General features: G+C 42.7%; 1 protein-coding gene across 1 annotated transcript in view; it reads left to right on the top strand.

Moving 5' to 3' along the window:
* BOK (BCL2 family apoptosis regulator BOK) overlaps window positions 1-25,169 on the top strand; it is a 157,841-nt gene that overhangs the window by 41,734 nt on the left and 90,938 nt on the right. Inside the window, exon 2 of the mRNA XM_069213630.1 lies at window positions 15,660-15,788. Within this exon, the coding sequence (XP_069069731.1) occupies window positions 15,660-15,788 (129 nt within the window). The remainder of the gene's footprint in view (window positions 1-15,659; window positions 15,789-25,169) is intronic.

Raw genomic sequence — 25,169 nt, 5'->3', positions numbered from 1 at the left:
GTTTATATAAGGCAGGTAAATGAGAACTATGTGTGCCTACAAACTAAAACCACCTGAGGAAGACTAAATGTTGAAACGCATAGTGGTGTTTGAAGTGCTGGTCTGTGAATAAATGGAATCTGCTAATCTTTAACTCTGGGAGTGCAGCAATTCTTGCTGGAAAAAAAAAATATATATATATATATATATAATCAGCTGCTGGTGCCGGTAACAAAGGAAACCATCCTCAAAAGATATTTTGTGTCCAAAAAGTAATTTACTGCACTCCAAAGTTCCTTTAGGCAGATTTATTGATAAGATTAGCAACTACCAAGGCGTTTCAACTCCACTTGAGTCTTGCTCACGGTAAATTAGTTTTTTTTTTCAATACCACCCTTAAATAGTGTGGTGTCCTTGTCACCGCCCCATTGCATTCTGGTTATGGTAGTTTGACATTATACAAAAGCATATATGAAAGTGAAATTTAAAAAATAAAATGAAAAATATCACACAAATTAGAATCCTAAAGTTGCAAGAATGTCCAATAAAAAATCAAATTACATTACAATAATTACTTCTATATAAATGAGACCTATAACCAATGTTATTTTCTGCATTTTAAATATGTTGCCTCCATTTTTGCAATCGCTAATTCTTCATCATGAGAATGTTATACATATACCTACTTGCATATTTTTATATATATATATATATATATATATATATATATATATATATATATATATATGTATGTATTTCTTTTTATATTCTTATCATTTTTCATTTTTTGAGGATAGGCTTATCACTGATCTCATCTTACTCTATTATCAAACCGTATATTGATTATGATATCTCATATCAATAGAAAAATATAAATCATTTCAGATCTTTCATTGCTACTTATCACATATTACAACAATTATTAATAATTAAATGTCGGCTAAGTGCCTTTACAGAATAAATTTCAACATCACCTCAACAAGGAAACTGATTATTTAAACATAACGATCAAGCCTTCATATCAGGTTCAATCATATCTGTTCTTACATTAAATTGTTATATTATCAATATCCTCCCCATTCAAACAATAATTTTATTCCATAATGATTATTTTCCAATTGATAGAAAACTTAGCAATTGCTCACAAATGATCCAATAATCTTTGATAATCATTCAGTTCAATATTGTACTAATCCCCTCAACTATTCATTGTTGGTACAGTTGGTTCATTATAGATGTACAAAAAGTTCTTCATCCACGTTTAACCCAAATGGGATTTTTGTACGGAGTCGAATGATATACTTGCTTTCAAGTTGTCTCAATAGTATTGTTCTATTTCCTCCACGTTCATTATTATTTACTTGTGCTAAACCAAAAAATAATATACTTTTCCAATCTGTGGTGTGGCATTTATTATGTCTAGCCACTGCATAACTTTGATCTTGATGTTGAATTGCTCTAGTATGTTCCAGTATTCTCTTCTTCAGTGGGCAGATTGTGCTGCCCACATATTGAAGTCCACGTTCACATTGGATCAGATATACCACAAATTGGCTATTGCAAGTCAATCTTTTTACAATCTGTACTTCTCTTCCTTTGTAATCCACAAAAGATTTCATGTTTTTCGCAATTTGACATGCTTTGCACTTGTTACATTTATAGAACCCAGTTACACTTTTGTTTAACCAGTTTGTATTAGGATGTTCTACATAGTGACTTCTGACCAACATGTATTATAAAGATTTGGATCTCCTGTTATTTGTGGTCTCGTTCCAATTATTTGTTTCAAGTCTCGATCACTCCTTAAAATCTTCCAGTATCTTTTGAAAAACATTTAAATCGTCTTACTTTCTTTACTGTATGTTAATATTAGTCACGGTCCCTCATTTTCTTCTTGGTTCTCCGGGATCTTGACTTTATTATCAAACAAAGTTTGCCCAAGACTTCTCTTTTTGGCTTTTAATGCTCCCAATTCTACATTCACTTTAGGGTATCCTCTCTTGAGGAACTGTTGTTTAACATTGCTGAATTGTGTATCCATTTCTGCATCATTAGAACAATTTCTTCTAGGTCTCAGAAATTCCCCAAATGGAATGCTTCTTAATAGTGCTTTAGGGTGAAAGCTTGTCCCATGTAATATGCTATTCGTAGATGTTTCTTTCCTATATAACGTTGTATGCAATTGATTATTTTGCACATAAATACATTTTCTAGATATTAAAGTATGTGTTGAGCTGATGTCAAAAGGTAAATTGAAGACCATAGAGGTTATCATTTAGTAATTGAAAATATGATGTGAAGTCTTCCTTAGATCCATTCCAAATTATGAAAAGATCATCAATATGCTGAAGCCACAAGACAATCCTATTCACAAATTCCAGATATTGATCTTGCCATGCTATTTCTCGTTCCCACCACCCCATAGTAAGGTTTGCATAACTTGGAGATAATGAGATTCCCATAGCTGTACCTTGTTTTTGCTTATATACTTGACGATTAAATAGGAAGACATTGTTTTTGAGACACATTTTCACCATCTCTATCAGCATCAATGAATTATTTGTTTCTTTTATGTTTATCTGTTTAAAAAAAATATTCTAAGGCATAGAGACCAATTTCATGACTAATTGACGTATACAATGACACCACATCTACATTTACTAAGAAAAAATCTGGTTGCCACAATATATCTGCTATTGCCTTTAAAAAGTCTCTTGTGTCTTATGTATGAACTCAATGAGGCTCCCATAGGAGCCAAATAATAGTCCACATATCTAGAGATGTTATCAAAGACTGAACCACAAGCTGATATAATTGGTCTTCCTGGGGGATTCTTAAGAGTTTTATGAATTTTAGGTAAAAAAATATATAGTGTTGGTGTAATTAGAATCTTGACTTAAATTTCAATTCTTCTGAATTAATCAATAATTCTTGATGCCATCGGCTTAACTGCATGTTAACCTGACTCAATATTTCTAAAGTAGGATTTGTATCCAATTTTTGATAATTTTGTATATCATTCAACTGTCGCATAGCTTCTTTAACATAGTCACTTGAATGGAAAATGACTATATTACCGCCTTTATCAGTTGGTTTTATAATGATTGTCATTGTTCATTAGTTGATTAAGAGCTTTTCTTTCCAATTGAGTCATGTTGATCATGTTTTGGATTTTGTATAATTTCCAGGTCAGCTATTACAGCATTATAAAACAAATCCACTTTATTTCCTGGATTAAGAATAGGACAGAATTTGGATTTGGGCTTGAAATGGCTATGTATAGTCATTAGTTGAAATACCCAACTGATTAATGATTTCCACTGTGGTGACTTCCTCATTCTCCAAATTGTGCATCAATTCATAACATAACTGCACATCTTGTACCGGTTCAGTGTCTGAATATGATCTTATTGGTTCCTTATTTTTAGTAGGTTGTCTCTCAAAATGTTTAGAGAAATTAATCTTTCTTATGAATTTAAATGTGTAAATTTTTGTTTCAAGTCTGTCCAGATGATGCTCAAGACAGAAAGAAAGACCTTTATTTAACACTTTATTCTCTTCTTTTGAGAGATCATAATCTGACAGATTTACCACAAGATTTTCTTCAATATCATTACTTGCACTTATTTCTTCTGCCTGTTGCGTAATGGATAGCTTCTTCCTTCCTCTCCATCTCTGGGTTTTTCTATGTTTAGTTGTGTGACTCTTGTTCGTAGGTGTCCTCGGCCCCTGCCTTTTGATGTTTGTTGGTCTTGATATATAATTTGCATTTCTTCTAATAATGTTGTCTTTATTTTTGATTCACAAATATCTTCACTTTCACTTAACTCAACATCAGACTCGCTCACAATTTCTGTTGCAGTAGAAATAACTACTTTTGAGACTGTTGTATATTTCTGTTTGATCATTTCTAACCTCTTTGCAAATGTCAAGATTGTGTCATTCTTATAATCATTCTCATCCCACTGAAATTTCCGATGTTGTCGTGCCTCAACTTCCAATTCATGTTTATCCAGTCTTTCTTCCATTTTTGATCTTACTTTAGCGATCAAATCTGTACTCTGTAATGTTAACAACTTTTCTTCAATTTCCTTTACTGAATGTATTATTGTCTCCACATCTATTTTTGCATATTTAATCAAAATTAGCATCATATTGCGAGAGCATGTCATACTGTTTTCTCACCATTCAAGTAATAATTCAGGTTTAATGTAAGGATGATTAGATAACGTGAAAATGCGATTGGTGACTGAAAAAAAAACAAAGGCTACAGGGATGTTATAATTAGGGTCCCACTTCACATACACAAAACAATAGAAATTCAGCAGTTATAGCTATACGTATAGTTATACTTATGTTAAGAAACTAGAACTCGTTTCCTAAATTTACTTAACACCACGAGTTATAGTTTCTTCAAATAAGTATAACCAAAAGTATAACTAACTGCTGAATTTCTATGGTTTTGTGTGTCTACAACGTGACCCTAACTATAAAGTCCCTTTAACCTTTGTTTTTTTTCAGTTAACTTCTGTGTTTGTAACAAAGTAATATTTAATTACCATACGTTAATACAACCACCACCTCCGCGCATGGCCAAAGGCTGTGCGCGGCAGATGTTTCTAAGTGAGTAGGTGCCTACAGATATGCAGATCCTTCACTATTTTACACTGGGGCTGAGCACCGCAGTAGATCAGCAGATCTGAGAATCAGTCAAAAAAAAATATTTGGGCAATTTGTTGCCCATAAGGGGTCCCTCAGAGACCACTCACTGTTTCCTATGGGGTCAGGATACCTCTATCCTGACCCCTAATGTAATTTTTTATTTAGGATTCCTCCCCGGGGCTCAACCAATAAAATGGAGGCTGCAAATTTCCTTTTAAGTTGCAGCCAGTCAATCAGGGCCTTACGTTTGGGTTCAGATCCGGGTCCTCAGGTATCTTTATATATTTTCCCTTTAATAACTCTAAAACTATTGAACAGATTTACCCCAAATTAAAAAAAAAAGGCTCTTTCTGGACCAAGATCTAAGTTTCTGCCAAATTTGGTGTAAATCCAGTCAGTGGTTTCGGCTGTAGATGTGTCAAAAAATTGCAAAATCCCCATAGACAATGAATGGAGTAAAAGTGTTTTGGGACCCCCACTTTTTCTCGGACACTGCTTAACGAATCACCCAGAAATTTCCCACACATCACTTAATGTGAGTGGTGCACTAGTTTTGAAAAACTGTGCCAAAGGAGGACTAAGTTTCCCTAGGAAAAGTGTGTTTTGTTTTGCTAATAACTTTGGCACCATTTGACGAATCTTCACGAAATTTTCAAAACTAGTTTACCAGTCACTTCAACTGCTCTCTGTAATATTTTGGGGTGATCCGTCAAGCAGAGGATGAGAAAAAGGGGGGTCCCAAAACACATTTTTCCCATGCAATTTCCCATAGGGATTTTAGACACGACTACAGCCCGAAACACGGAATGGAATCACACCAAATTTGGCTGAAAGCTAGATCTTGGTCCAGAAAAATCTAATTTTGTAATTTGGCGTAAATCTGTTCAGTAGTTTTGGAGTTATTAAAGAAAAAATATTTATGTATGTCTAGAGATGCGGATCCACTGCAGAGCAGAACAGAGTGGATCCTCCGATCCATGCATCAACAACAATGCCATGATTAGCTGGCCACAACCTGAGAAAAAGGATGCGACTGCCATGTTGTTCACCAGGTCTCTGCTCCCAGTGGGGAATTGTTTTTTTTTTAAAGTGATAGAAGGGGTCAGGGTAGAGGTACCCTGACTCAATATGACTGATGGAGGGGGTCGGTGAGGGACCCCTCATGAGCAAGAACTTGTCCAAAAATGTTTTTTTAAGCGCACGAGAAGCCACAGATCAAGACCCCAATTTAAAAAAAAAAGAAAAAAAAAAACCACACACACACCCACTCAGACCCACAATCCTACTCACACCCACTCACCCACAAAACCCACTCACAGACCCACAAAACCCACTCACAGACCCAAACAGCAATTGCACACACTCATGCACCCACTCACACTACCACTCGCACACCCAACCACTCACACACCCGCTCACAGACCCACACAGCCACTCAGACGCCCAATCAGACACACACAGCTGCTCACACAACCATTCACACACCCACACAACCACTCACACACCGAGCCACTCACACCTACATAACCACTCACACACCCACATTGCTACTCCTGCAACTACTCACACACACACAGCCACTCACACGCACTTACACACCCACATAGTCACTCACACCCCAAGGTTACAGGGACATTATAGTTACGAAATAGCATTAAAAATGTAGAATTTCACTGAAAAACAAAGTTTCAGGGATGTTTTAGTTAAGAAATACATTTTTAAAAATCTTACAAATTCACTGAAAAAACAGAGGTTACAGGGACGTTATAGTTAGGTTCAAATTTTACACACACACACACAACTACAGAAATTCAGCTTCAGCTATAGTTATAGTTATAGTTATAGCTATAGTTATAGCTATAGTTATAGCTATAGTTATAGCTATAGATATAGTCTAAAGTAACTATAACTTATGCCCTGACTTAACTGTAACTCGCAACCTTCGCCATGCTGTGCTTATTACTCCACACATTACATCACTCATGACCCCTTCTATGACATCACTGCAACATTTGCGGGGGCACGAGTTATGTTACCTTAGGACATGAGTTATAGTTACTTGGGATATCTATAACTGCTAAATTTCTATGGTTTTGTGTGTGTAAAATCTGAACTTAACTATAATGTCCATGTAACCTTTGTTGTTTTTCAGTGACTTTATATATAAATTTTCCCTTCGCAGTAGCATTAGCCACTATGTAGTTATATGTGAGTCAGTTTCCATAGGAGGAGCATTTTTTCTTTTGCTAATAATTGTGGCTCCGTTTGACAAAACCTTCCAAGTAAAAAGTTCATCCTCCCCTGCTCCGTCTTTGTAAAGTTTTGGGAGGGAACAGTCGAGGGTCTGAGAAAAAGGGACATCCCAAAACACTTTTCCCCATGCAGTTTCCTGAGGGAAAATTGAACAGAGATACAGAGAAATCCACTGAACAGAATTACACCAAATTTGGCAGAAATCCACATTCATTCAGAAAGTGTGCATTTTGTGATTTGGTGTAAAACTTTGCAGCACTTTTAGAACAATAAACGTTTGAAAAGTAGTAATACCTAGTGCTGCATGATTATTGTGGCAATGGTGGCTGGTAATTTTAGGAGGGCAGGTGGCAGGTGGGACACACATGCACACTCACACTTATTCATTCACACAGACATCCATTCACAACACTCATTATCAAATATTCAAACATACATACATGCACGCACCAAACATTCATTTGAAAAGAAAACACACGCTCTTACCTTCAGCTCTGCCCCGGAGGTCCCCAGAAGGGTTGGGACTGCTGCCTTTCCTCACTGGCTTACCTAAGGTCAGCCAATGAGGGATGAGGTGTCACTGATTGACATTCCACCCTGGGCTTCAGGGATTAAAAACGACCTGCCTCGGTCCAAAGCAGTCAGTGATGTTCCCCCTCATCATGAGGGGGAGGGCCTCCAGGCACCTTTGCTAGGCTGAAGAGGTCATGACCACAAGGCTGTGACTTCTTCAGTCCAGCAAAGTTCAGCTAAGGCAGACAGGAGCCTATGTATTTAGTGCATGTCTAGTTCCTGGCTGCCTGACCAGAAAATGAACAGTGTCTGTCAGGCTGACCTTTGCTCAGCCTGACAGACACTCTTCTTGAGGGGCAAAAGTTGGGGGGAGGGATGCCCCCTCAGCCCCAAAGGACGGGCCATGGCTGTCTTGTGGAACTCTCTAGGGAGTCCTGCTGGAAAAATCATGAAAAAAGGAATTCCGATTGTCTGGTTCCACTGGAGACTCGTCAGTGGTCATTGCCAATAGGGCCAGATATGCTGTACAGCATCTCAGATGCTGTGCACAATGGCATTTTAAAAAGTAAAAAGCCATATGTGGCCTGCAGACTCATTATTTAGACATGCACACCAAGCATGCGAATGCCTACAAAATGATGCCAGCCCTTTTTTTTGGAGGAAGCACACGGAGGGGAAGAGCAAGAAAAGGTTGGGTGCGGGAAGGGGTAAACAACTCAGAGGGCACATGGAAGTAATATTTAGCAGAGGAAAAGGAAGAATAATGGACATGAGGGAAGAAATGAGCCACAAAGAGAGCAACTCAGAGGAGGGGGAGAAAAGCACATAGGCAAAAAAGCAATATGGATGGGGGTCAGATAAGCACACAAGGGCATGGGGAAGCACATGGGCAGTAAGTGCGGCGGAGAGGGTGGCATACATGAGAGCGAATTCAGAAAAACATTTACACTCCCAAAGAGTGCTTAAACAAAAATAAGCAAGCATTGGCAAAGCCAATAGGTATTGCCTATGAGAGAGCTATTGTCTTTGTCAATTTGTTTTAGCCATGTTGTACATCAGCGTGGGCTGTGTCATAGTGCTTTTTTAAATGTTGCTGACAGGACAGATGGGAGGCAATATCAGAAGGAGGGAGAGTGTGTGGGGTTGCTAACAGGGGCAAGGGAGGTTGTCTGGAAAAAAAAGCACAATTACTTTTTCTTGTTTATTATGGGGTGGAAGGCAACACAGAAGACCGGAAGCAACACAGACACAGACGGAGGCGGCAGGAGGCAACACAAAGAGAAGGAGAGCAAGTTGAAGCAATACAGACAAGGGAGGGAGGGGCTGTGGCAAGCAGGTGGAGAACAGAGGGTAGGGGGGCGGAGGAACACAGAAGGGCAAGTGCAGGTGGGAGAAAGTGCTTTTTTTTTGTGCTATCACAGAGCACTTAAAGACAGAAAAAAAAGTACTCCCTATACAAATGAGCAGTAGAAGCACACAATTAAAACTCCATGCTCCAGGAAAGGGAACACATGGAAGCTGACCACTAAAAGCAAGGAAATGAGAGTGACAATGAAGCAAATCAATGGTAAGCAATGGGGACCTCAAAGAGCACTGTTAGATCTCACACAGAAAGTGTGTCCACTGTCTAAGGGATCCCTAAGAAGTAGTGCCAGAGCACTGATCAGCGGAAGGGCATAAGTAATGGCTTTATGCTCTGGGGAAGGGACACACCAAAGTAAAGGAAGTGAAGCTGACGTGTTGATTAATTAGAAACAAGCAAATGAGAGCAATGATGATGTCAACCAATATTAAGGAATAGGCGGCATCTAATCCCACTGTTAGGTAACAAATTGCCTTACAACAGCTGTAAGACACAGGGCCCAAAAAAGACATAGGATACAAGCAAAAATAGTTTTTGTTCACAAAATGAATACCTTGCAATAGTAGTACCTTTCACGTAACATAACTACTTTGTTTGTGGATGTGCTCCTTTTTAAAGGGCAGAATGCCGTCACTCACAGTGAAGTTTGGCAGTGGCTGACATGAGTTGGCCCATCTCCTCATGCTGTATCCTGTGGTGGGCGTTATTAGAAAGTGAATGCCACAGGTCAATAGATAAAGAGCGCTGGCCCTTTAAATAAATAGATTACACCTATATGTTTATTAAAATGAAACAGTATTGGTTATCTTCAGACCTAGCGACGATCATGCCCAGCAAAAATCCTTTCCACAGATGTAATAAGCATGTAAATACCACCTGCTGTTCCTTCCTCCCTATCCCCAATGTAGAGTTACCAAAGTCACGACATGCTCACCTGGTATCTGTTTCCTACTCAGTTCTATCAGCGCTGCATCAATTTCCAAGCGCTGTAAAACATCAACCACTGCTATCTCCAGCCCAGCGTCTTTCCTTTGCTTTCTCGTGTCACTATCAGTACTTTGCATCACTCTTCGATTACCGGTGTTTTTACTACAATTATTGCCTTTCCGTTGTGAAGCCCTCTTGCTGTGCTCCCAAGGGCTGCAGACTTCATGCTTGATCAGAATGCATTTACAAAGTTCTAATAAACCTGCAGAACAGTAAAAGCTCTAACATTTGCTCTTTCCAGTCATTAAGACTCAGAGTAATGAAATTAAGTGTAATTAAACACTGAGGGCCCTGACGCTGCTCACCTGCTTGCCCCGGGCGGGGTGGGCGGGTCACCTACTCGCACTAAAGTGAACCAACCAATCAATCACTGCGCAGAGGGTGTGAGGTTGTGTGCAGATAGTGAGTTTCTGCTGCGCGGATGGGCAACGCCCTGCGATTCTTCTAGCAAGTGGCGCCCGCAGTCACAGAACTCGATAGTCTGGCCTGCCAGCCCTTCCCTCCCTTGGCCAGAGGCTTGACAGGGTACTGTGGCTCAAGGGATTACTGCATACCATGCATACCTAAGGGAGACCAAGTAAGGTGGAACTTCACTGCCGCTGCCCCTCGAGAATTTCCAGCGTTGCTCCACAGGTCGGGAACTTTTTTCTGGGTGTGCCTCTTTCTGCAGCGTACTGCTTGAGCCAGACTGACGACACACACACACACACACGCGCACGCACACGCGCACGCGCACGCACGCGCTGTATAGGTGTTCTTTTGGATCCGCAAGCATCTCACTGGTTGCAATGCTCCCTCACTTTCAAGCTCCACAGCATGTTGTCCTTTAACTGGCCTTGTAGGTACACGAAGGCTCAGGCGTCTGCTTCTTGGCCCAGGAGCGTTCGGCCACGCTACCATTCCAATCTTCTGCAGGTGAAGGTCACCTGGTAAGGACATCTCCTTGCCATGAGATGATTTTTCTCAGAGGCCTATCAGAGAGAGTATAGCTGCTGGTGATGCCTGGTCCTAGAATGTTAATGCTGCTGCTAATAATGAGCAGTGGGTCCAAGCAGGGACATGTCAAGGCTTTGGGGAGCCCGGGGCCAAACGTATTTTACGGCCCCCCTGTTCGTAACAGTTCTGAATTTATGATTCAGTTTCTTTCGAGCCATCTTTGTGCACAGGTACACTCATCCAAATTCTAAAGTTGTTACATCTAATGTTCAGGTATAGTGAGGTGTGTTTTCAATACAGCAGCCGCTCACTAATATTACCGCGAATATTCTCTGTGATACCCTCCCATTTCTCATATGTGAGGTCCTGATTTGGTCGAAAAAAAACTATTTTTATGGATGTGGTCTGAAACATAAACACAACATTTCTGTGCAAGTGCCTGTAATATTCTCACACATCACTCAGATGAAAATGAATTAAAGGGAACCAATCTCTCCCCACCCACACCCCCCCACCCCCCCCAAAAAAAACCATCAGACTCGGATGGAGCACTGCGTTTGTCTGTCCCAGCCAATCTCGCAGTGCTCTTATGCTGTTGGCTATTATATTCAGCATGAGAGCACTGCTTTCGTTGGCTGAGGTGCGTAGTGCTATTTTCTCCATCGCAAGCTCTTCAGTGCAGCAGGCACCACAGTGGACTCAGAGTCTGCCGTGATGTGGAAAGAAGATAAGGTAAGATCATTTTTTTTTTTTCAATACAGTTTGAGTCCTGTGTAATGTAAATGAACCGGTGCTCATGTAAAACTCTCCCATACTGGGGGAATCGAGTTTGCGCTATGTAAATACCAGAAAAAAACAATAAACATTTGTAACAGCCACTTGTAATGGCTTTGTGACAACAAAAATATATCCTACGGATGTTGCCACCATTTCTAAAGAAACCATCCACCACTGTCGTAGAGTAACGTTTGCTGCTCATTTTGAATAGGAGGTGGTCTGAAAGGATGTCCCTCTTCTATTTCTGAGTTGTATTAAAAAGGTTTGAGAGTGTAATTGCAGTCTCAAACCAATTATCAGTTACTGACACCCAGCTTGAGGTGAAAATAGATTCGCAAAAGGGAAGGTGAACCTGTGGGACAGCTTTAAACAGCTTCCTCTTTGGGCCTCAGGATGAGCGGCCTCAGTGAGGAGCAGATATTGGTCAAGAGGAACCAGTGCAGTTTCCTCTCAATATAATTCATCCATTTTTTTTTCTTTTTTTTTTAAGCAGCCTGTGTACAAGTGACATGGGCTGTTTTTAAAAGAAGCACTGGCAAGGTCAATAGGTCTTGCCTATGCAAGAGATATTGACTATTGGCAATGAGTTATAGACAAATTGTACAGCAGCATGGCTGCTGTTCAGCATGGCTAAAAGGTAGTGGCGTAGTGGAGTGTCGTGGAGGAGTGTCATAGAGTGGAGTGTTGTAGAGAAGAGTGTCATGGAGTGGCATGAAGTGGAGTTGAGGAGTGGCATTGAGTGGGGAGAAGTATCATGCAGTGTCTTGGAGTACAGTGGAGTGTTGTGGCGTACGGTGGACTGAAGCAGAGTGTTTTGTCGTGGAGTACAGTGGAGTGCCATGGATTAGAGTACAGTAGAGCAGTGTGGAGTGGTATAGAGCAGAACTGAGTGGTGTGGATGGTGATGAGTGGAGTAGAGTGGCTTATAGTGGGTGGAGGGGTGTAGAGTGGAGGGGCACAGAGTGGAGTAGAATGATAGTGGAGTGGCATAGAGTGTTGCAGACTAGGGTGGCATAGAGTGGAGTAATGTGTCATAGAATAGAGTGGAGTAGACTAGAGTGGCGCAGAGTGGAGTAAAGTGGTATGGAGTGGTATAGAGGGAATTGCATAGAGTGGAGTAAAATGGTGTGACAGAGTGGAGTAGAGTGTCGTAGATTGAAGGGGCATGGGGGGGGCATAATGTGGAATAGAACGTCATAGAGCAGAGTGACGTAAAGTGTTGTGGAGTGGCATAGAATGGAGTAGAGTACTGTGGAGCGTCTTAGACTTAAGTGTCATGGAGTGTTGTGGCTTACAGTGAAGTGGAGGGTCGTAGAATGTCATGGAGTGGATTGTAGCAGTCTAGGGTAGGATGGCACAGAGTGGAGTGGTCTAGCGTAGAATGTCATAGACTGGAGGGGCACTTACTGTTGTAGAGTGTCGTGGGGTGGGGTGTCATGGAGTGTCTTTGAGTGGAGTCATAGAGTGGGGTGACGTAGAGTGGTGTAGAGTGGAACATCCTAAAGTGGTGGGGCTTAGAGTGGAGTAGTGTCATTGAGTGGAGTGAAATGAAGTGGAGTAGATTGTTGTGGAGTGTCTTGGAGTGGACTGTCGTAAAGTGTTGTGGAGTGGGATAGAGTTGAGTTGCGTGGCATGGGGTGGCATAGAGTGGGGTGATATAGAATAGAGTGACAACCTAAAGTGGAGTAAAGTGTTGTAGAGTGGTTTAAAGGGTCGTAGAGTATAGCAGAGTGGAATAGTGTCATAGAGTGCCATAGGGTGGTGTAGAAAGTAGGGTAATAGAGTGGAGGGGCACACAGTGTCATAGAATGGAGTATCGTAGAGTGGCGCAGAGTGGAGTAGAATTACGTAGAATGGCATAAAGTTGAGTAGAATAGAGTGGTGAAGAGTGGCATCGAATGGCATAGTGTCAGAGTGGAGTGGCATAGATTGGAAGGCATCGAATGGCAGAGTGGAGAGGTGTAGCGTGGAGTATGCATGGTGTGGTAATGCACTGCCATTACAGACAACACATTTTCAATTGAAATTACCATTACATTTGCACAGAATTACCATTTTACTGATAAAACTATAAAGTACACATGATAATGTGTGGAAATGGCATCAGCTTGTATATTGATGGTATTCAAATATTTGTTTCCGGCACAAGTTAGAATTAGAAAAAAGTGCTTAATTTGTGCTTTCCTAATTCTGATATATTCTGGAATATTTGTGTAGTTTATTTAAACTCTTGCATGGTAGAAAAAAGCCTTTAGTAAGCATGTAAAATACATTTGTAGAGCGCACAGTACCCAAAAGTGTCACAGCACTAGCAAAACGCAGAAGCTGTGACAGAGGCAGGGAGAGGAAATTAAAAAGACTAAAAAACACTGCCCAGAACCGAAGAGAAACCCCCACCCCCTTTCACATCCCCAGATTGTCAGATGAAGCCTCTCACTTTGAATCAAGAGAAAGAAAAGTAAACACAAAACTCCATCGGAATACAGAGTCTGATACTTCACCTCTGTCTGTGAATGCACAGTAAATGAGACAAGATAAGAACAAAATATAAAGGCCTGTTTACAGAAAGTGAGCACTGTGTAAGAATACAGTAAACATGTTATGTTCCACAGTATGTACTAACTCATACTGAACAGCCTCAAACAAACCAAGCACAGAATCAAAGGGAAACTCCCACCCCTTTCACATCCCCAGATTGTCAGATGAAGCCTCTCACTTTGAAATCAGAGAAAGAAAAGTAAACACCAAGCTCTCTCAGAATAGAGTCTGACATGTGACCGCTGTCTTTGAATGCACAGTAAATGAGACCAGATACAAACAAAATATAAAGACTTGTTTACAGAAAGCGAGCACTGTAGAAGAATACAGTAAAAAGTCTATGCTCCATGGGATGGACTAACTCCTACTGGACAGCCTCAGACAAACCAAGCTATCAAATACAAAGTAGGGAATGTGAGTTACAAGCCACAAAGCCAATGGTAAGCAATGGGTGGAATGTATTCTTATGTCAGCTTTGCAAATATCCCCAAGACATCTTTAGCAAACCAGACAAAACTGCCTTTGAAATAATGTAAACTCTGAGAGGGTGGTCTGCTGTATCTCACAGGCCTCCACCGCTGCATTCATAGGTATTCATAAGGTGTCACAAAATGCTTCTCGCCTCAATGTTCATGAGGCAGGAGGCTTTTGTGGCACCCTGCGAATGTACATTTTGTACAGCAGTCACATTGCAAAATTAAGCCCTGTTCGAGAAACCTGTTGATGGGTGATTGACACAAACTGGTTTGCTAGTTCTATGTTCTGTTTATACAATACTAAGCTTCCTTATTATCAACATATTTTATCTCTCTATTAAGACTCATCTCCTGGTGAGACAGTAATGTTTTTTTATCCCTAGTTTCACATTCTTTACTTGATAGCCCTGCTACAGTGAATATAGCTCAGAAACCTTCACACACTTGAAGGTGTCTGCATTCCACTAGTGAAGACTACTCCTGCCTTCGAATGTCATCACTGTCATACTGGTCTACTAACTGAGCCCTGGAAAGTTCTTGCACTCACACTGTTTCACTAAAGAAGTCAGAACCTGCCCTAGAATCTCCTCACTCACTAGTGCATCAATGGGGCAGATCCCTACCCTGGAATGTTGGTTAACCAAGCCGCCAAAGGACTGGCCCCTATCCTGGAAGGTCCTCACACACTGGTGCATCAATAAGGAATGCCTTGCAAGAATTTCACTCTGCACCAAGCAATCGGTGGAGCCTTACATCTCACATTTACCTTGTTCCACCAACAGAGCCCAAGCTCTCCACCAGAGATACCCTCTTTTTACGTCTTTTTTCACAATTCGTGCATTTCATCATTGCCATTGGAGTGACTCTCCTCCTCACACAGCTCCACTGATAATTCCCAGACCTGCCCACTACTCACTCACTGCTCCTCCAACAGAGGCCATCTCGACCATAGAAACACTCCAGTACACCTACATAGTCACTGTTCACCAATAAAGTTTGATACCACTTGGAAAGGAGTCTGTTGCCCTGAGTGTTTTCTTTCATCAACCAAGAGATTCTTTATCTAGTCTTCTCACAATGACCTGCGAGCTGCTCGAGTGGCTGTGCCCTTTCTTGTGTATGTGAAAATGACTGTCCCTTTGCTTCAGATAATTCTTCACTTTATTCTTTTCCAGGGGATGAGTTGGAGTACATTCGTCCCAACGTCTATCGGAATATTGCAAGGCAGCTCAACATCTCCCTGAATTCAGAGACTGTGGTTTCCGATGCTTTTCTAGCAGTTGCAACAGAGATATTTTCAGCAGGTACAGTGTTGGAACAGATTGGTGGGAAGTGAGTCTGCTTGTGCCTGTCCCTGCAGTTAACAGTGGTTGTTGGTGCACAGTTCAGGATTAAGGGGGGGTCTGAAAGGCCCTAGATTGTCCTGATACACCATCTCTGAGGGACTGCGGTCCATCTTCAGGGTCCGCCTTCACAATACATCAAAATATGAGTGCACTTTTACCACAGTGCCTTTGTTGCTGCTTGACAAATCTGTTAGGATGCTTTTCATATGAATTATCTGTATTAATGTTATATTTTGCAATAAACTGCATATTTTGTGGTGCAAATTACCGTCTGAAGTATGTAGGTTTAACCAGTGCTTAATTTGTAAATAAAAAGGTGCTGGTGCTCAAAGCTCTCCTCTTAAACATGCGGCTGCTGCAATTAAATGTGTGAACATGGAATACTGAGGTGGCGTAATCCTGAAGCCATCTTGGCCTCTTCAATCCATATAAAGCCACTCCCCACCCCTTCAGCTCACTCTTGCAGCTTTCTGCTTTCTCCCTTTGTGACACTTTTTCGTTTTTCCATTCCTCAGTCTTTCCCATATGTGTCTTTTGCTCGCAGCAAATGCTTGAGGCAGAAGATTAAGTGCCGGTGCTCAGCACCAGACCCAACAAGCACAAATTAAGCACTGGGTTGAACCCCTCCCTTTGGTGGGTACATGGCACCCACGTCATCTATTGGCTGTCCTGTACAACCTAAAGTCTCTTGGTAGTTCAGATCTACAAGTTTACAGGTATTTCCGTCAATTGAGTTTATTGCTTAGCAACCCCTTGTGCCGAGCTCCTGGAATGGCATGAAGTGTTCCGCGTGGGGCTGGACCAGGAGACCTGGTTTGTCCTACTTAATGAGTCCCCATTAGGAAGACTTAAGAAGGGGCCCGTTAGGCAGCAAAGTTAGGAGTGTGGTGACAGGAGGGGCATTGGGGAATCATGGTCGCGCCTCTGCGGTTTTTACATGAACATTTCAAATTTAAGCTAATCTTTTGGCGGCAGAATTAGACTTCCTGTAAAGGAACCTTTCATCTGTAAATATGCTAACCAACCCGATTGTCTTCTGAAGAAAATAGCCCTTATTTTAATGCAAATGAATAGGTACGTCATTCACCTCTTTCTGCTGCAAAATCCCCTTCTTGTTGGCCTCAGCCGTTCACAATGAGGAGTTGGGCTCTGTATAGCTATCTACTGACCCCAAGACATGAGACGACCCCGCTTTCTGTTTGTCCTGATATTTCGGCCAATAGAAGTAAGCATGCTGTGACTAGTAGGGCCATGGTTATGTGGGAAACATGAAACTACAGCTTGGCCTGGGATGTCAGCTGGAAGGCTCACTGTCAGTGCTTAATTTATGCTTGTTGTTCCTGGTGCTGAGCACCGGCACTTATTTTTGAGGGCCGCGGCTTATTCTTCTGCCTCAAGCATTTGCTGCGAGCAAAAGACACATATGGGAATTGCGGACGAAGGGAAAAACGAAAAAGCGTCACAAAGGGAGAAAGTAGAAAGCTATAAGTGTGAGCTGACTGGGCAGGGGGTGGCTTTATATTAGGGTGACCAGACGTCCCGGATTTCCCAGGACAGTCCCGGTTTTTAGAGGACTGTCCTGGTGTCCCGACGCTTCTCTTAATTTTAAACAAATGCCCCGGTTTTTGAGACAAAGGTCAGATTATCTAGGGAAGCATACGTTCAAGGTATGCTCTCCTTTAACAGACGCCTACAGAGTATGCAATAATTAAAGTATTTTATCTGTTACTATGAGGCAACGCAGTCCCCTGTCTGCTCCCAGCAGAGAGATGGAGTAGGGGGGCAGAGAGAGGTGGGTGGGGGCGGGTTGGGGGTGCAGGGTGGGAGGTCAAGCCATGGCTAATTTTATATGTATAGTCTTGTAAGTGTGTGTGTGTGTGTGTGTGTGTGTGTGTGTGTGTGTATATATATATATATATATACACACACACACACACACTCATATTCACAAAGCTACGCAAAAAAAGGGACATGCCAGATGTAAAAGTGAGTGTAAAGTCGTTAGTCCTTCTTTTATGTCTGACCTGTCCCAGTTTTTGCTTCTCAAAATCTGGTCACCCGACTTTATATGGACTGAAGAGGCCCGAGATGGCTTCATGATTGTGCCGCCTCATAATCCGTGTTCTGAAATTTAATTGCCGCAGCCGTGTGCAAGAGGAGGGCTTTGGGTACCAAAATTAATTAGAAATTAAGCACTGCTTACAGTCCACTTTGTCTCTTGGGGTCAGTAGGAGGCTAATCACCTGAGAATGATTTTGTGCCCTGCCCTTGGTGTGGCTCTGCTTGGAGGCAATGCAGGGGAATAGGGAGCGCTCTATCTGTGCAGACGATTTCCTAGGCAGTCTTCAGAGCAGATATCATTCTAGAAAAGTTTGGGGGGTGGTGGCGGAGAAGGGAGCCTCTCCTGTCTTCCCTAGACGTCATGGGTGCGGCTTAAACAGGAGACTAGAATATTTTATTTTTCAAACGTGTCTTTATTAATTGTAAGCCAGGGTACTTGCAGTTATCAGCCAACGGTTAAGATATCAAGAGTGCACCGTGCGCAGTGTAAATGAATAGTCAAAGAAACAAGTCGAGTCACGTCCTCGGGTAAAGCCACAAAAAGGATAAGCAAGAGAGCAAGTCACTTGGAAGACAATGTGCAGTAACAGACCACAGATACGTCTCCATTTCAATACAGGAGCCTAATGTACAACACGATGAATGTTATATATAGTCTTGGAACGTGAGGAATAGGGAAAACGATAAGAATAACCCATGTAAAATAGTCTCCTATATGAAAGAAGGTTTCACTGGTTGGTGCTGGCTCACCATGGTAGGTTATCGTCAGATTTAGGGGAAAGTTCTTCTAGAATGAGGTCTCCATTCAGGTGCATCTCTTATGTTGTGTGATGTAGAAGTAATTTTCTGTGATCACTCACCTGTTTGATTTTAGTGCCGATACTGCTTCACTAGGTGTGCACGATGAAAGCCAAATCATCACTGTAGACTGCTTTGGCAAGCGCAATGCCACATAAATACATTTGGAGACGCCCTTCTCTGTCCTAGATCGTGGCATCAGGCCAAAAAGATAAACCCATAAATGACTCATAAAGCATTATTCAGTAAGGCATTTAACTTTATGCACCACCACAACCTAAATGTCTGTATTGCAACGCAGGCCTACATCATGTGAAAGAAGGCTGCCCTTTCAGCCCCACGTGTAAAGGGTAGCGAAACCCATGTAAATGGTGAGCAGTCTCTTACAGATTAGATTGAACTTTGTATTTCTTGAGACCTTTCCTCTAAAGTTCGGGGCTGCTGCCCATTCAGTAAATTCATGTCCGAGATCTGTCTGCCACTTTGTCCTTATTTCAGTCAATTTGCATTTGCTAGCCCTGGATAGAAATTCATTACTCACTTCCTTTTGTATGCTAGTGTCAGAAGAGCATGCAACATGCTGTTCGTTTCGGGCATATTGTTTGCCAGTCCTATGTCAGTCTAGCCACTTTCATGAAGGTTGCTTGAGTTAGAAAGTGGCCTACTGATATTCCCTTAGCAGGAGTCATTTGAAGTTAATCAGTATGCCCAAATCATGTAGCTCTCCAAATGATGTCAGCTTGTCTTCTGTCCATGCCTTCAGATGTGTCCGTGTGGCTCTTTCATGAAATCTGGGTATCTCTACTCTCAAGCTAAAGCCAATGCACAATCACTGAAGGTGGGTAGATAATATATTAAACATAAAAAGTGGAAGGTTCCGAGGCTGACCTGCTCCATGGGTAGCGAGATTGTGGCATGAAACTACATCTAGCTGGCCTCAAGTACAGGTCGACTTACAATGAGTTCAGGTAGCAGGAGAGCTGCAACTTAAGGGACACAGTGAGAGTGGCAACATAATACAGCAACCAAGGAAAGAGTATCATCTTCGATATTGGAAATGAACCAAGCATGGGGGATGTTTCCAGAACACTGAGGCTTGGCCTGTGGATATGGCCCTAAAAGCATTCTCATGTATCATTTCATCTACAGCTCTTGTCAACATTGACTTCCAAGTGCAACTCCCATTGTAATGCAGGGGTTGTGACCAGTACAGTGTCAATCTATTGGTAAAGGGTAAGGAGACAAGATTTATCATGATTGACAGCTAGCCTGGCGATATTGCAGAAGGCTCTTAAGTGTTCTAATATCGGTTCCAGGTTCATTTTGGAATCACCCAGGTGAAGGACATCATTCGCATACAAGGAGGCAGCAATCAAATCTCCTCTAGTGACATTTCTCCAGGTAGGCCCCACCTGTCAGCCTTCTCACCAGCAACTCCAAGGCTGAGTCAAATAGCAGCAGCTGTGATGGAGGAAAGCAGTGTACGATAATCTGCTGTACTACAATCCGATCAGAAATAATGCCACCTGTCCTGATCCTTGCTGTAGTGGTCCAGTCGAGCAACTGAGTCCCTCTCATTATTCCAACATCCCATTCTATGTGCTGCAAAACCCGAAAGAGTTATGTATCCCCCAGCCAAAGTGTCAAAAGCTTCCTTTTGAAGTGTTGAGCACCATGTCACTCTGAGCAGGGTGTATTAAAGGCACCAAGAGTTGCAAGGTTAGAATTTTCCCAAGAACTTTGCAATCAAGGTTAATTATGGAAAGGGCAATAATAGGATTGATCATTGGGATCACCACCTTGTTTTGGCATAACAATGATAACGGCCTCATGAATAGAAGGAAGGACGGGACCGACTCGCCTGGCCACTTTGTAAACGTCATAAAGAGGATGTGGCATTTGGTCTTGGACAGTACTATAAAAATTGGATGGTAAAACCATCACTTCCAGGGGTTTTGTGGGAAGCCAACTGGGATACTGCAAACTTAATTTTAGTGAACATAATGACCGTCTTTGAGAGCCTTTCTTTGCTCTAAGGACAGCCACCTACGCTCCAAAGGTGTAGGAAGTTCCTGTCAATGTCAGTTTCCCTAGAGACCTGTTGCTGTGAGTGTAACATTTTGTAGTACCTTGCAAACGCAGCACTGATTTCAATACATGAGCAAGAGACCTTGCCTTGGCCGTTATGTATCATTGTTATCGGGTGCAATCAGAATCCGTGTTAGTCAGCCTGGCCAACAGACTACCATCTTTGTTTGTCAGCTTGATAGTTACACATAATCCACCTATTTGAGATTTCTGTTTACGAGGCCCTTTCCTGTTAAAGAGTTGCTTTTAGTAGTGTGTTAATTACCAAAACATGTTCAATATCTTTCAAGCCCCTTCTAGTTTTGTCAGTTCCCTTAACAACACCCTATGCACTTGGGAATACGCCTTGATATAATATCCTTAATGTAGACCTTAAATGCCCCCCTTTCATTTAGACTGTTTCTCACTGTATTTTCTCAGAAATGGAAGCCGGTCTCCCCCGCCTGTCTCTCTGTTAATGTTGTCTCTTAGTCCCCTGGGCTGCAGTCTCCATCTGGGGAGACATAAGAGGGGTCTTTCCCTGTGCATCACTAACAAGAAGGAATTGTGGTTTGAAAGACGTATGCCCTAATCGGTGTCCGTGAGTGTGCAGTGGCTGCTAGATAGGGTGTGAGATTGTGTAAGAACACGGACTGCGTGGCAATTGGGGCACACGTCCAACAACAATAACTGTTTCCCATCTAATTTCCCAAATGTGCTCCTGGTATAATCCGGTGGAAAACCCCTCTGAAGTATGCCGAGCACGACGTGCAATGTAGTTGTCCCTTTATCTGTGCCTCAAGCTCTCACTCATAGATTTGTTTAGATGTTTCCTGCAACCAAGCAAAATGGATACTGCACCTCCTGAGAAGTGTCCCATGATCTGTTTATCACAGTGGGTGCAAAATACAAGTGAGCCACCCAAGGGGCTTATGCTTGAGTTTCTGCTGCCAGCCTTCCACAGCATGTTTGTGCTGGTGTGCCGCCTGCTAAAACTAACATGTAAAGCATTGATAGTCCACTTAAGAGACATCTACACCCAGATGTGACTGTGATGCAGTCTACCAATAAAAAACAAAACCCCAGGCCAGACTGGAAGATGACCTGTCCCACACACGTAGACCCTTGACTGCTAACTTTGTTCACCAACTGTCAGCTAGAATGGCAGAAAAAAAACACATTTTGAAAGTAGGTTGAAAATAATGAAAGGAAGTGGCTTGTCCACAGTTGTCATTGCTCTAACAGTGATTGTCCAGTGACAGCCATAACCATGAGTCTCCATCTCACTGCTCGGCCTCATCTGCCTGTGGTCTGCATTGGCAGACAAGAGTCTTGTACTTTGCTTAGGCAGAGAGGGTTCTTGCAGAGTTGTCGTCCAATGGATCAGTGCAGTGATCCATCCCTGGGTACCATCTTATGAATCTGGGCCCAGCTGCACTTCTCTTTGCACAGCTGTGCTCTAGATATGTCCATTTTGTTCAAAGGCTCCTCTCAATTCTCTAACCACCTCTTCCTCCTCCAAGAGGCCCTTCATGTAGGGGCCCATAAACCACAGAGGAGAATTTACCTATAAAGGGCAGTTGGTGGTGTGGAGTTGGGACCTGGGTCCACTCACCACCTAAAGAAAGGCTGGCCTCAGTGACTCAAGGTAAAAGACTCCGGCAATCACTATGGCACCACCTTATTTTATTACCTCTCACCACCTCACACAGAACAATCCACTCGGTTTGCCCTCACAGGGGATCTTTGGCTACACCCCGCATCCCCATGTTCTGATCTTTGCCACGTATCACCAAGAACATTACAGGTGGCACAGCTTAGACCATCTGCGTCCAGCCACTCCGAGGGGCTAGATTGCGAACATTTCAAGCCACTCAACTACTGCACTAGGCTGATTCAAGAACAGAAGTGGACGTTGCCCTTTTGGCATGTCGTTGCTCAGTGCATAGCAGGGGGTTTCCCAACAGTGTTATCACATGCGAGACACTGGTGAAGCAACATCCAGGAAGTGCCTTCATTTCTCACCACCTCCTGTGTTTACGTTTGCTGCAGCTCCCTCTTGTTCTCACTCTCTCCCAATTATGTGTGGATATCTTGGGCCGTGTTCAATGCATTGAAATTAGAAAATTATTTTAAGCTTAAGGAGAGCACCAAAGAGAAAGGTTGGCTCCTGGGACTACACTTCCTGTCCCCAGAGAGTGATTTCCGGTCGCCAGAACCGTGACAGAGAGTAGCTCTGACACGCCTGGGTGGGCTTGCAGTGCCGCCCCCCCCCATAACGGCAAATAGACTAGTGCCAGCGGGCAGTACAGTACAGCTATGCACAGCCTGTGCCACTCTCTTCAGGCCTCTAGCTGGGGGCGGGGGGTGTTGGGGCTTCTAAGTACCGTGTGAAACACCAATTACTATTATTGGCGTGGCGTGTGATTATGAAAGTTCTCTCCAGTATAATGTTAGCTTCGCGCCAGGATTGACATACTTGTCCTGTCTAAACCATCAGAATTCAATATCTATCGCACTTTTTTATGTTTCTAATTCTCCCAGAATGGTGCACATTCTTCTTACACTTTCTCAAGGGAAATCACTGCAAAAACGCGTTCGACTGTGATTTATTAATGTCAACTGGAAAACATGCGATGGAAAACATCCACAGTTGTACCCATCTACGTCCCACCCCCGCCCGCCACTAATGCAAAATATGCCTGCATTTTGCTCAGAGAACAGAACCAGAGGAATGTATCTTTTTCCCCTCTCAGCTCCCTACACCGCTCCCCCACCTCCCACAAAATACGGCTAGTGCACTTCCTTTCCAATGCGTATTGCAATTCCTCTGACCCATACCGTTGCTCACTTTGTTTTCATGTCTTGTCCTTATCCATCCTTCGCTTCCTCGTTTTGCCCTTTGTAGTCCCTCTTTGATTTCACCGTGTGTTTTTTACTTCATTTTTTTGGGTCGAGTGTACCAGACAGCACAAGCTGTCTAGTTGCGAAATGCATATTGTGGGCTTACCAAGGACATACATTGGGTTGAGCTCCATCACTGCGTAGCATTAGGTGGTGTTCCTGATAGTTTCATGTGGTTGCTTATTTTATGGCTTTGTCAATTTTGTGTTCATACCTCCCACTACTTTTAGATTTTTAAGGGCTCCAGCAGGTGCACGTGTTTTCCAGCTGTCCCACTGGTGTGCTTTTTCCCCTCTCGCTCTCACTACCCATATGGTTCTTTCCCCAACGCGCCCTCGTGTTGACTTCTCTTGCCTCTGTGATTCTGCCCCCTGCTCTGCCTTGCGCCTTCGCCCTAGTTCTCTTCCCTGTATTGCTTCTTCCTGGTCAGCCCACATGCTCTGTTGCTTCCCCCCCCCCCCCCCCACCTGCCGTGTTGCTTCATCCCAACCCCTACAAAACTGCTCCTGCAACCCAACTCGCTCATCCATTATCATTTATTTTTTTAAGAGAGGGCTTTCTCACAAGTTTTTTTTTTTTTTTGTAATTCCACGTTCCATCTCCGTTTAGTAAATGTAAAAAATATATATTTTTTGTAGGCACGCACATACATGTTGAACACATGCATGTGTCTACAATAGGCTGAACCGGCCCTGCCATCACGCCTTTTTTTAGCATGCTGCACAGCAGTTGCGATGCTATACAGCATGGCTGAAAAAACATTAGCTTTGCTAAGCCAGTGCTAGTTCTTCTGTCTCCTTTCTCCATCCCCAAACCCATTTTCCCTTCCTACTGTCTCGTACTCCCTTTTTCTTCAAATGCCTATTTCTCACAGACCGTATATTCCTTCACTCTCACTTTTACCTCCTCCATCTCCTCTGCTTTTCTAGCCTTCTGCCTGCTTCTCTCCATTTCTTTTGCTTCCACTCATGCGATGTTGCCTCCTAATGAAATTCCCTCCACCCAGTTTCTGGGAGCCTGCGATGACTGAGAAAGCAGCCACCTTTCACCCGACCTTCCCCGGAAGGTTGCCAGGCTGCCTCCTAACTATTGGCAAGAGGGCTTGGCTGCTAATGTTGAGCAATGACTAGGACGTCTGTTAGGACGTGATTCCACATGAAAGCGCTGAGGGTGGGAAGGGGAAACAGGCCAGCCCCAGACACAGCATTTCAGGCCAGTCTTATCAAAATATAACTTATTTCGCTGGGTCCTGAACTCACAGCAATAAAAGGGAGCATCACCAGGCATTTGCAACAACACATAGATGAGGATACATTTAAAATACAGAATTAAAATAACTCACTTCCACTAATCACAGCTGAGCTTTCACACCCTTTCCTTGCACTCACAGACGAAGGAGGTCACTGGTAAAAAGGAGATATCTAGGACCCCCTGCTGGAGGAAATACCATCCCTAGTCAGTAGAGCCTATGGGGCAGAAGGCAGGAATTCTGACACCTTTTATCCCATG

This window comes from Pleurodeles waltl, chromosome 11 (assembly GCF_031143425.1).
Source record: "Pleurodeles waltl isolate 20211129_DDA chromosome 11, aPleWal1.hap1.20221129, whole genome shotgun sequence".
Lineage (NCBI taxonomy): Eukaryota > Metazoa > Chordata > Amphibia > Caudata > Salamandridae > Pleurodeles > Pleurodeles waltl.
The sequence above is the reverse complement of the archived record's forward strand: the minus strand, read 5'-3'. Positions and strand labels throughout refer to the sequence as shown.